At 41.4% G+C, this 12,251-nt stretch overlaps 1 protein-coding gene and 1 pseudogene across 1 annotated transcript; both read left to right on the forward strand.

Annotated features, from left to right (window-relative positions):
- Positions 1-253: 253 nt before the first annotated feature.
- On the forward strand, positions 254-3,209 carry LOC124258087 (annotated as a pseudogene).
- A 4,864-nt stretch (positions 3,210-8,073) lies between these two features.
- LOC124258073 (actin-3-like) lies at positions 8,074-11,701 on the forward strand. The gene is made up of 8 exons (XM_046692147.1): positions 8,074-8,097; positions 8,347-8,510; positions 8,784-9,021; positions 9,792-9,930; positions 10,067-10,174; positions 10,279-10,470; positions 10,691-10,810; positions 10,984-11,701. The coding sequence occupies exons 2-8, from the start codon at positions 8,386-8,388 to the stop codon at positions 11,187-11,189; spliced, it is 1,128 nt and encodes a 375-aa protein (XP_046548103.1). The 5' UTR covers positions 8,074-8,097; positions 8,347-8,385; the 3' UTR covers positions 11,190-11,701.
- The last annotated feature ends 550 nt before the right edge of the window (positions 11,702-12,251 follow it).

Consider the following 12,251-nt stretch of genomic DNA (forward strand, 5'->3'; position numbering starts at 1 on the left):
TTTTTGCGATTGTCCCGAGTCAAGAAAAGAATATCTACAACTAGTTCCTGTTTTGATATATCTATGAAACATTTACTATAAAATTTGGATTAATAGAGTACATTCTATTTTCAGACTTTTTGTGATATCATACTATTTTTTACTTTATTGGTAGCAATATGAGTAAATACCCGACAATATGCTTCCTCTAAGAAACTGTTGTTGTCCTGTTCTTAAGTTAGTAACTCAATCCCTTTATTTCAGAAGTTTCACCAAGACAAACAGTACAGCCATCAATACATCATGTCTGAGTACGATACAGATATTGCTGCTGTTGTCATTGACAACGGATCTGGGATGTGTAAAGCCGGCTTTGCTGGGGATGACGCCCCACGTGCTGTGTTTCCAGCCATCACTGGTAGACCCAAGTACGACGTGAGTAGATGGTGTCATGATTAAAAAAAAAGGTTTTGCTACATCCTTGTATCGTAAGCTCCGATAAGATTAGGTTTGACGTGATAGTAAATATGAATATTTGCTTATAAAACAAAAATATGGTTAATCCACAAAAAATACAACAGTTCTTCATATTTTTTGTGAAACGAGTTCATTATTTGTGACTGACGTTTATTTAGAATGTTAAACGTTCGCAGCTAGGTCGTATGAAATTACTATCACTAAATGGTCCTCATCCACTGAAATCCCTCCTACAGGTCTACATGGCCGGGATGGGAACCAAGGACTGCTACATCGGGGACGAGGCACAGAGTAAGAGAGGTATCCTCAGTCTGAAATATCCCGTTGAGAACGGCATCGTCAACAACTGGGACGACATGGAACGTGTGTGGCACCACACCTACTACAACGAGCTGAGAGTGGCACCCGAGGAGCACCCAGTTCTTCTGACGGAGGCACCACTCAACCCCAAGTCTAACAGAGAGAAGATGGTGCAGGTAGGGGTCACGTTGTTGAGATGGCCTGACAAGGGGGAGCACTCACTGTTAAAATCATATGTATTATTTAAATCATATACCGTGGTATATACTGGCACAAAGATTGACCATTATGGAGATTTAAGGACACACTTCTTCTTCTCATTCCGACCAGCAAAATCATTCCCCAGTATTTAAACAGCCTAATGTAGTTCCTGTATGTACAATGTTTCACCTGGCTCTCTTAATGTCAACCACTTGTTTGACTGGACACGATTCTGCACATGTCTACATGATACAGCTGGAATATTGCTGACAGCGGCATATAACAACATTCAGTAGGAATTTGTTCATGGATGCATTTACTGATGAGGCGACGTGTTTGGAACATTGGGGTACCATGAAATTATATCTTAGTGTGACTGATGATTGTTTCCTTATTACAGATCATGTTTGAGACATTCAACACTCCCGCCTTCTATGTGAGCATCCAGGCGGTGTTGTCGCTGTACGCCTCGGGGGAGAACCACTGGCGTCGTCCTCGACTCGGGAGATGGCGTCTCGCACGTCGTGCCCATATATGAAGGTGAGACAAATCCGGGTATTTCAAAATAGACTTCAAAGTGTTATTTCATATTCTCAAGGTTTGAAGTTCCACATAACATGTTCTTCTGTCAGTGACACGATACTTATTGTATAACCTAATTTGTGATTATCTCAGGCTACGCCCTGCCCCACGCTGTCCGGAGAATGGACCTGGCTGGCCGTCACCTGACCTCCTACCTCAGCAGGATTCTACACGAGAGAGGATACAACTTTACTACATCTTGTGAGTTGCCATTCATCGTCCGATAATTGTCAGTGTTTCCTGAACACCATAATTATTATTTGAACAAACCTGTGATAAGGGAATTAATTGCCCGTTTAGTATGCTTGTGACAAGTTGAAATGTTGTGGTTGCAGCTGAGAAGGAGATAGTGCGAGACATCAAGGAGAAGCTCTGCTATGTTCCCATGGACTTCGAGTCAGAGATGGTGTCAGCTGCACAGTCCAGCGCCATTGAGAAAGGATACGAGCTGCCGGACGGGTCTGTGATAACTATCGGCAATGAGAGGTTCCGAGCTCCGGAGTGTCTGTTCCAGCCGAGCTTCACGGGTAAGTGTTACAGGATGATGGATGATTCAGTTCTAACGGAACTGTTTTCATTTTGTGTTTATCAGTAAACATATATTGTAATAGAATCCTCATGAACAGAGGCGATGATCGATAGCGTTCAGTGATAAACATGTATACTTGATGCTGGTCCTTGATATACAAGTATAAAAGTAGAATATAATCACAACTCCTTCGCTCATACATGTGTTCTCCCTCCAGGTATGGAGAGTACAGGCATCCACGAGATGGTCAACAGCTCGGTGATGAACTGTGACATTGACATCAGGAAGGATCTGTACAGCAACGTGGTTCTGTCAGGAGGATCAACAATGTATCCAGGTGAGCTCTTGCTGTAGCTGCCAAGGCAATGGCCGTGTCTGGGATTAGACATGGTTATTCATGGACAAAATGCACTGTAATCGATTCTGTAGCATTTCACCCCTTTGCATTGTAAATTGTTCTCATTCATGATTGTCACATTTTGTGCAAATAATAACGCTTTTTGTTTTACAGGTCTGGCAGACCGTATGGGGAAGGAACTGAGCGCCATTGTACCGTCTACAATCAAGGTCAAGGTTATTTCTCCACCTGAGCGGAAGTACTCGGTGTGGATCGGCGGCTCCATCTTGGCTTCGCTTTCAACCTTTCAACAGCAGTGGATCTCCAAGCAGGAGTATGATGAATCTGGACCTAGCATTGTTCACAGGAAATGTTTCTGAGCGTCACATCGTGACAGAAAGTTGACAATGAGGGGTGGAGTTATAAGTCTTTCAATGGGAATGAGGTGTCCTTCACGAGATCTGAAATTTCAACCGTAACAGCAACGTCTTCACGTTGCAAGCGAAAGCACAAACCATCCAGCATGTTAACACAGAACATAGCACACATACATTTCTCGCACTGCGTTAACGGTGGATTGAATTATTTGTTTGTAATGTTGGTAGAGAACATCGTGCAATATCATTAATGATCTCAATCATTACTGTGCCTTGTAAAAGGCGTCATGTTTTACATGATTCTGAAAGGGCTCTGATGTTATCAAACATTGTGTATATATCCTTGTACATGATTCCATCTGTATATACCATATATTTGTCGATTCATCTGTACAACATATCACACATACAACATATCACACATACACCAGTCCATGTGTCCATATCACATGTGATAAATTCATCTGTACATATCACATGTAATGAATCCATCTGTACATATCACTCATCTATCAACAATGTTTATAGGTTATGTGACTTGAATAAATGTTTCAGTCGGATTTGTTTTGTCCCTTTGCCTGTTAATATCCAGGCGTCTAATTGTTTTAACATTTTAAGAACATTAGATGAAAACATTTGTACCTATGTTGGAAATCAAATCCAGCTAGTCGGCGTAAAGAGTGAACGCTTCAACCATTAGGCTATCTCACCGCCCCTCACGCTTTGGGTTGAGAAGAAAATGTCAAAATGTATTCGTATAAAAAGAAAAGCGTTCACCTACCAAGACTTGACTACATGTACTTTTGTAGCACACTCCGGAAGCAAAACGTCCGCCAGTCGCCTACCCTGCCTACATTGCCGATATACTCATTATCTATGACTTTAGATGATTGTTGACGTGTTTTGTCTGTGACGTCAGTACTTATGAGGACGCAATAAGCAATGACCGTCTCCATTGTTGACGTCACAGATGACTTCCATTGCGGTCTAGACCTGCATTCATTCGATGCTTCTTCCAGCAAGCAGGGGCGGTGGGGTCGCCTAGTGGTTCAGGCGTTCACTCGTCACGCCGAAGGCCCGGATTCGATTCCCTACATGGGTACAATATGTGAATCCCATTTCTGGTTTTCCCCGCCGTGATATTGTTGGAATATTGCTAAAAGGGGCGTAAAACCCAATTCACTCAATCACTCACTCCAGCAAGCAAATAAATTTATTTGCTGATCAATGGGCAACGGAGTGTTTGGCCAAACTTCAACCAGCTTTACAAGTGCTATTTTCTGTTTCAGAACTTCGCATCTCATCTAGGGGCATACGTCTGTGCCACGTTATTGTATTCAACAGTCGTCATGAATGTCATATATCCCTGTTTCATACATTTAACTCACAATACCTAAAAGAGCGTTATATGCTGCACCAATGTGCACCCCTGAAATGTTGTACCAGATATGACCGTAAACATCAGAAAAATAACTATCAGAAGCGATTGTCCATGGTCCATATCACCTTCACAATCAAGCACAACAACAGGGTATAGGAAACGTCGTCTCTTATTACTGCTACGCTCATTCCGGTCGTTCAGTGCAATACAAAGTATCTCTATTTTATGAAAACGCCAGTATTGGAGAATCAGCTTGCTAGGCAGAGGTACCAATGTGCACAACCTACCCATACAACACAAGATCTGAGTAAATAAACGTTAGTTCATCAGTCAGCCACAGAGTGATCATACATAACTAGTTTAGAATATACACATAGAACTTATTATTTTTGCAAGGATAGGTTTTCAACACGTACATAAAACTTCTCGTGCTAACCACGATGGAAAACATGAGGTTTTCTGACCCGGATGATCCTTTGACTCATAAAAAACCGAAGAAATGATTGGAATCCACGTTGAATTTCTAATGATAATTGCTCATTTTAAAAAACAAACAAACTGATTTTCATACAAACCCATGTATGAACAAGAATGGCCCTGGAATGTTTAATATTGAATTTATTGGTGAATCCGAACATTCAAAATGTCATTTCGCGTGTCTTACACGATTCAAGGTCAATACCGAGTGTAACCTCTATGTGATTGTATGACAGCCAGCACTCTCCTCCTCATATTCCCTGTCAGCCTCCTGATCCCATGAAGGGGCAGTCTACGCCATTCCTCGTGTAAAGCAGCTTCCAATTGGGCCAGGTTCTGTACAGGAGGATTCCTTTGTTGCACACGACGTGCAATCATCGGGTTGAGATCGGGGCTCATTCAATCGTGAGATATGTCAGGGGGTGTATACTAAGTTCTTTCAGTTTATATATACAATCAAGCTTATGACATGTTAGAATCATGTATAGAAGTGCATATACGCCAGGAAAGGCAATGATATAAACATCTTACACAAGATATTATAGTCACGATAAATATCAAGATACACTATCTAATACAGCACTATAATACTGATAGAAGCAATGTTCGCCACGCGTTCTCCTAAAAGTTTGGTTTAGCGCTAGTGAGTTTAGTTTCTCTCTTAGCAATATTCCAGCAATATCACGACGGGGCCTTTGGCGTGACGAGTGAACGCTTTAACCACTAGGCTACCCAACCGCCCCGGTTTAGCGCTAAAAGACCCATCGATGCAAAGAGGTGCGAGATTTAGCCATTATTCCTTTTGTTGCATCTAACACAAGTGAACACATATTGTTCTATTTTTTAGGTTACTCAGTGTTTTAGAAATTTTTGTCATTTACATAACATATGATGATCAAAACATTTGTAGGTGATACCACTCAACCAAAACATTCAGTTGTGGCTTTGAAATTTCGGGTCACTCAGAACTAAATTCGAATTCCTTCCCTAAAACACAAGAGAGGAAATGCATGTGGTCCTTACTTAATACCTGTCAGTCAAGACGTGATGAGGTAATTTTACGACGATATCGTATTGGCCACAGTCGGTTTACTCATGACTATCTGCTGAAAACGGATGTATTCTGCTTGACTGTGTGGACTTATCGCCTGCAAGGGATTCACATTATGATGCAACAAATCTGAAAGATCTGTTCTCTCGCGTGAGCGCTCATCTGATAGTGAACTACATGAGGGAACTTGATCTGTATCATAAATTGTAACTGTGTAATGTGACTAACAAATTGCCTGCCTTTAAAATTAGTGCTATGACGGTTTCTGTTTTCAATGACAATGAAATGAATATATGTTTTTAAAATAAATACATTTCGACTCTGTACTTACAATGTTTACTAATGCAAACTTGTTCTCGTCACTATATGGCTGGAATAATGCCGATGTGACGCAAAACCCAACTCAACTCAACTAATGTCGATTATGCATATGAGATGTTTGGGAGGAGAGTGAGTGAGTTTAGTTTTACGCCGCACTCAGCAATATTTCAGCTATATGGCGGGCGCCGGCGGTCTGTAAATAATCGAGTCTGGACCTAACAATCCAGTGATCAACAGCATGAGCATCTATCTACGCAATTGGGAACCGATAAATTGTGTCAACCAAGTCAGTGAGCCTGACCACCCGATCCCGTTAATCGCCTCTTACGACAAGCATGGGTTACTGAAGGTTCATTCTAACCCGGACTTTCACGGGTAGTTTGGGAGGAGAACGGAGAATTAACAGAGAAACGTACACTAACAGTTTTAAGTGATCTACTAGATGGAGTAATCGCAGTAGAACAAGGAATCTAGTCTGTGATATGTTTTCAACACAACACAACTTCCAGACGGAAATATCCCCACACTTATTTTCTTCCATCGACACTTGCATGTGATCATGTGATCAAGAAATACAACGTTCCCGCATTTCCAGAACTCTGCTTGTATAGACAAGATATGTATTATATATAATCATGTAGGATGTAATCATATGTAGACTCCCTGCGAAATATAAAAGTAATTAGCCTATGATTATATACACATAGTAAAGATATACACATAGTAAAGATATACACATAGTTAATGTAAACCTGGCTGAATGTATGGGTTTGTGACAAGTCCATACACTGTTATGCTCTATGTCTATGTGGGTGAAATACTGCTAATGCTATCCATATTTGGAAGTGCTGTCATTGTACCTTTAATCCTCATTAGCATCCATACATGGGTGTTTAGCGATGGTGTACCGATTGCCGAGACACCCCGTGTTTACTTCCATATCAAGCAGTGGCAGCTCCTTAAACGGACAATAACAACATGAGGGGTCGTATATCAACTAAAGTAGCATTTATTTACCGTAATGATCAACGTTTTATTATTGAAACCTTGATTTTCTGACATATTTCTGAATATATTCTAAAATGATGAGCTACTTTGTCGACATCGAAAGGCAAAACGTGTAACTGGCTTACGTCACAGATTACAAATAGTCCCTGATTGTTTGAGAGTGTCCCTGTCTCGCCAAGGGCCACAGAACCAAGGGAAGTAACTCTCATATCGTTCATGTGTCAGTTGCTATATTTGTTTGTGTTTGTGTCATTATTGCGGTCAGTGTAGTGCAATGTTTAAAAGTCAAAATTTCTACTCAACTATATACTCATATTTAAAGGAATGTCGTGAAATGATTAAACAATGAAACACGGGATATTAACGCCCACTTACACTTATGATGAATTTTGTCCCCACATCAAGTCTGATATATGAATGTATCATGTTTGGGTAGTATGTTCACAGATAGGACAAATGAAAGCTGACGTTGTTTATTAAGGTTGTGTGCGATACAGCACTAATATTTGTATTAAAACATTCCTAACACATTTTAGGAAACCCAGTCAGATGTAATAGGCCTAAATACGAATGAAGCCTTCATAAGAGTGAGTTTCAATGTTGTGATTTTCCATTCCATAATTCAATTATAATTATTTCAAATTTATGTGTCATTGCAGTGCACTCGATCTGTACAAGGAGGTCAAATCGTGATTCCTGAAAATATTTACGCATTAACATAGAGAATTAATAACAAACAACAATCAGCTTGAGTGACTAACGTGTTATGACAAATATAGGTCAGGGTGATGCTTACCTACATATATATTATCTCACTGTCTACACGCTGTAGGCGACATGCGACGCCCTGACAAGGGACAAATCACATCTATTTATAGCTCTGGATTCACCTTTCTTCTTGGAGTAATGCCTTCTATATTTATCGGGGATTCCCTTCCATACAAGGAGAAAACTATGAATAATCCATATGAGGATTCCAGGAAACAGGTCAGTACCCGGGTATAAATACCCTGCAGTTTATAGTGGAGGAATCAAAGACATCGAGAACGGGAAACAGTCAAGTTACTACAGCTGCAGGTAGGTGAAACCTGGCGTTGTTTGTTATGTACTGAAATTAACACTAATGGAATCGGAATATGTGTAGCAAACTGGTGCACTAACAATGAGCGGTTGTGATTTGACTTGTTAGGGTCAGTGAGTGAATGTTGTTTTACGCAAGAGTCAGCACTATGTCAGCCTTATCACTCGGCGGGGATATATGAACCAGTCTCGGACAGCATGTATTGTTCCATTCTTAACATCAGTAACAAAATTATTTTATTTCAGAAGTTTCACCAAGACAAACAGTGCAGCCATCAATACATCATGTCTGAGTACGATACAGATATTGCTGCTGTTGTCATTGACAACGGATCTGGGATGTGTAAAGCCGGCTTTGCTGGGGATGACGCCCCACGTGCTGTGTTTCCAGCCATCACTGGTAAACCCAAGTATGACGTGAGTAGAAGGTGTTATGATTCAATAAATAAGGTTTCACTACATCCTTGTATCGTTAGCTCCGACAACATTAGGTTTGACGTGATAGTAAATATGAATATTTGCTTATGAAACAAAAAGATGGTTAATCCACAAAAAAATAAGTTATTCATATTTTGGTAATACGAGTTCATTATTTGTAAATTTAGAATGTTAAACGTTCGCACTCTAGGTGGTATGAATTACTATCACTAAATGGTCCTCATCCACTGAAATCCCTCCTACAGGTCTACATGGCCGGGATGGGAACCAAGGACTGCTACATCGGGGACGAGGCACAGAGTAAGAGGTATCCTCAGTCTGAAATATCCCGTTGAGAACGGCATCGTCAACAACTGGGACGACATGGAACGTGTGTGGCACCACACATACTACAACGAGCTGAGAGTGGCACCCGAGGAGCACCCAGTACTTCTGACGGAGGCACCACTCAACCCCAAGTCTAACAGAGAGAAGATGGTGCAGGTAGGGGTCACGTTGTTAAGATGGCCTGACAAGGGGAAGGTCTCACTGTTAAAATCATGTTTTATCAGTGCATGAAATAATGCCCGTCCGACCGCCCGAGACGGGCTAGATTTCTGCCGGACGGTCTAATTTTACAGCTAGCCAGCTCGATGGACGGGTGAAAAAATATATTCAGATAACGTGTCCATTGGCACTGTCTATTTAGTATTTAAGAAGGACTGGTTAATTCTCTTCTGGGCTGGTAGGCTTTTAAAGTTACCAGCCCAGATGTCTGGCTGGGTTTTTGGCTTATTTCATACACTGGTATTATACACATTATAAACCGTGCTCTATACTGGCATCAAACATGTAATTATTTTTACCATTATGGAGATTTAAGGGCACACTTCTTCCCCTCCCAATCAGAAAAAAAATACATTCTCCAAAATTTGAACAGCCCAATGCAGTTCCTGTATTTACAATGATTCACATGGCTGTCCATGAGTTACCGTCCTTTGACAGTTGTTCTTGATGTCAACCACATGTTTAACTGGGCTCGATTTTGAACAGACTCCGTGATGCAGCTGGAATATTGCTGACAGCGGCATATCACAACATTCACTGGGAATATGTTCATGGTTGCATGTTACTAATGTGTTTGATGTGTTTCAATCAAGCTAAATTGTACATCTTTTTAAAACAGAAGAATTGTAGCATATAGGACATTTTTACATATAGGGGTACCCTTAAATTATATCTTAGTGTGACTCGTGATTGTTTCCTTATTACAGATCATGTTTGAGACATTCAACACTCCCGCCTTCTATGTGAGCATCCAGGCGGTGTTGTCGCTGTACGCCTCGGGCAGAACCACTGGCGTCGTCCTCGACTCGGGAGATGGCGTCTCGCACGTCGTGCCCATATATGAAGGTGAGACAAATCCGGGTATTTCAAAATAGACTTCAAAGTGTTATTTCATATTCTCGAAGGTTTTAAGTTCCACATAACACGTGATTCTGTCAGTGACACGATACTTATTGTATAACCTAATTTGTGATTATCTCAGGCTACGCCCTGCCCCACGCTGTCCGGAGAATGGACCTGGCTGGCCGTCACCTGACCTCCTACCTTAGCAGGATTCTACACGAGAGAGGATACAACTTTACTACATCTTGTGAGTTTCCTGAACACCATAATTATTCTTTGAACAAACCTGTGATAAAGGAATTGATTGCCGGTTTAGTATGTTGGTGACAAGTTGAAATGTCGTGTTTGCAGCTGAGAAGGAGATAGTGCGAGACATCAAGGAGAAGCTCTGCTATGTTCCCATGGACTTCGAGTCAGAGATGGTGTCAGCTGCACAGTCCAGCGCCATTGAGAAAGGATACGAGCTGCCGGACGGGGCTGTGATAACTATCGGCAATGAGAGGTTCCGAGCTCCGGAGTGTCTGTTCCAGCCGAGCTTCACGGGTGAGTGTTACAGGATGATGGATGATTCAGTTCTAACGGAACTGTTTTCATTTTGTGTTTTATCAGTACACATATATAGTAATAGAATCTTTATGAACACTGGCGATGACCGACAGTGTTCAGTGATAAACATGTATACTTGATGCTGGTCCTTGATACATATAATAAACAGTAGTATATAATCACAACACCTTCGCTCATACATGTGTTCTCCCTCCAGGTATGGAGAGTGCAGGCATCCACGAGATGGTCAACAGCTCGGTGATGAACTGTGACATTGATATCAGGAAGGATCTGTACAGCAACGTGGTTCTGTCAGGAGGATCAACAATGTATCCAGGTGAGCTCTTGCTGCAGCTGCCAAGGCAATGGCCGTGTCTGGGATTAGACATGGTTATTCATGGACAAAGTACACTGTAATCGATTCTGTAGCATTTCACCCCTTTGCATTGTAAATTGTTCTAATTCATGATTGTCACATTTTGTGCAAATAATAACGCTTTTATTTTACAGGTCTGGCAGACCGTATGGCGAAGGAACTGAGCGCCATCGTACCGTCTACAATCAAGGTCAAGGTTATTTCTCCACCTGAGCGGAAGTACTCGGTGTGGATCGGCGGCTCCATCTTGGCCTCGCTTTCAACCTTTCAACAGCAGTGGATCTCCAAGCAGGAGTATGATGAATCTGGACCTAGCATTGTTCACAGGAAATGTTTCTGAGCGTCACATCGTGAGAGAAAGTTGACAATGAGGGGTGGAGTTATAAGTCTTTCAATGGGAATGAGGTGTCCTTCACGAGATCTGAAATTGCAACCGTAACAGCAACGTCTTCACGTTGCAAGTGGAAGCACAAACCATCCAGCATGTTAACACAGAACATAGCACACATACATTTCTCGCACTGCGTTAACGATGGATTGAATTATTTGTTTGTAATGTTGGTAGAGAACATCGTGCAATATCATTACTCATCTTAATCAGTACTGTGCCTTGTAAAAGGCGTCATGTTTTACATGATTCTGAAAGGGCTCTGATGTTATCAAACATTGTGTATATATCCTTGTACATGATTCCATCTGTATATACCATATATTTATCGATCCATCCGTACAACATATCACATATACAACATATCACATATACACCAGTCCATGTGTACATATTACATGAAATGAACTCGTGTATCAACAATGTTTATAGGTCATGTCACTTGAATAAATGTTTCAGTCGGATTTGTTTTGTCCCTTTGTCTTTTAATATCCAGGCATCTAATTGTTTTAACATTTTAAGAACATTAGATGAAAACATTTGTACCTATGTTGGGAATCAAATCCAGCTAGTCGGCGTGAAGAGTAAACGCTTCAACCATTAGACTATCTCACCGCCCCTCACGCTTTGGGTTGAGAAGAAAATGTCAAAAATGAATTCGCATAAGAAGAAAAGCGCTCACCTACCAACACTTGACTACATGTACTTGTGTAGCACACTCAGAAAGCAAAACGTCCGCCAGTCGCCTACCCTGCCTACATTGCCGATGTACTAATTATCTATGACGTCAGCTGATTGTTGACGTGTTTTGTCTGTGACGTCAGTACTTATGAGGACGCAATAAGCAATGACCGTCTCCATTGTTGACGTCACAGATGACTTCCATTGCGGTCTAGACCTGCATTCATTCGATGCTTCTTCCAGCAAGCAGGGGCGGTGGGGTAGCCTAGTGGTTCAAGCGTTCGCTCGTCACGCCGAAGGCCCGGGTTCGTTTACCCACATGGGTACAATGTG

The sequence above is a fragment of the Haliotis rubra genome, unplaced genomic scaffold (genome assembly GCF_003918875.1).
Source record: "Haliotis rubra isolate DU_JTF1 unplaced genomic scaffold, ASM391887v1 Scf681, whole genome shotgun sequence".
NCBI classification, from domain to species: domain Eukaryota; kingdom Metazoa; phylum Mollusca; class Gastropoda; order Lepetellida; family Haliotidae; genus Haliotis; species Haliotis rubra.

Bases quoted from the DNA above. Each gene is read 5' to 3' on its own strand.
- LOC124258073 (XM_046692147.1), top strand. From the start codon at position 8,386: ATGTCTGAGTACGATACAGATATTGCTGCTGTTGTCATTGACAACGGA. The intron at 8,511-8,783 runs GTATGACGTGAG...TCCCTCCTACAG, and splicing joins GCCATCACTGGTAAACCCAA to GTCTACATGGCCGGGATGGG. The intron at 9,931-10,066 runs GTGAGACAAATC...TGATTATCTCAG, and splicing joins CGTCGTGCCCATATATGAAG to GCTACGCCCTGCCCCACGCT.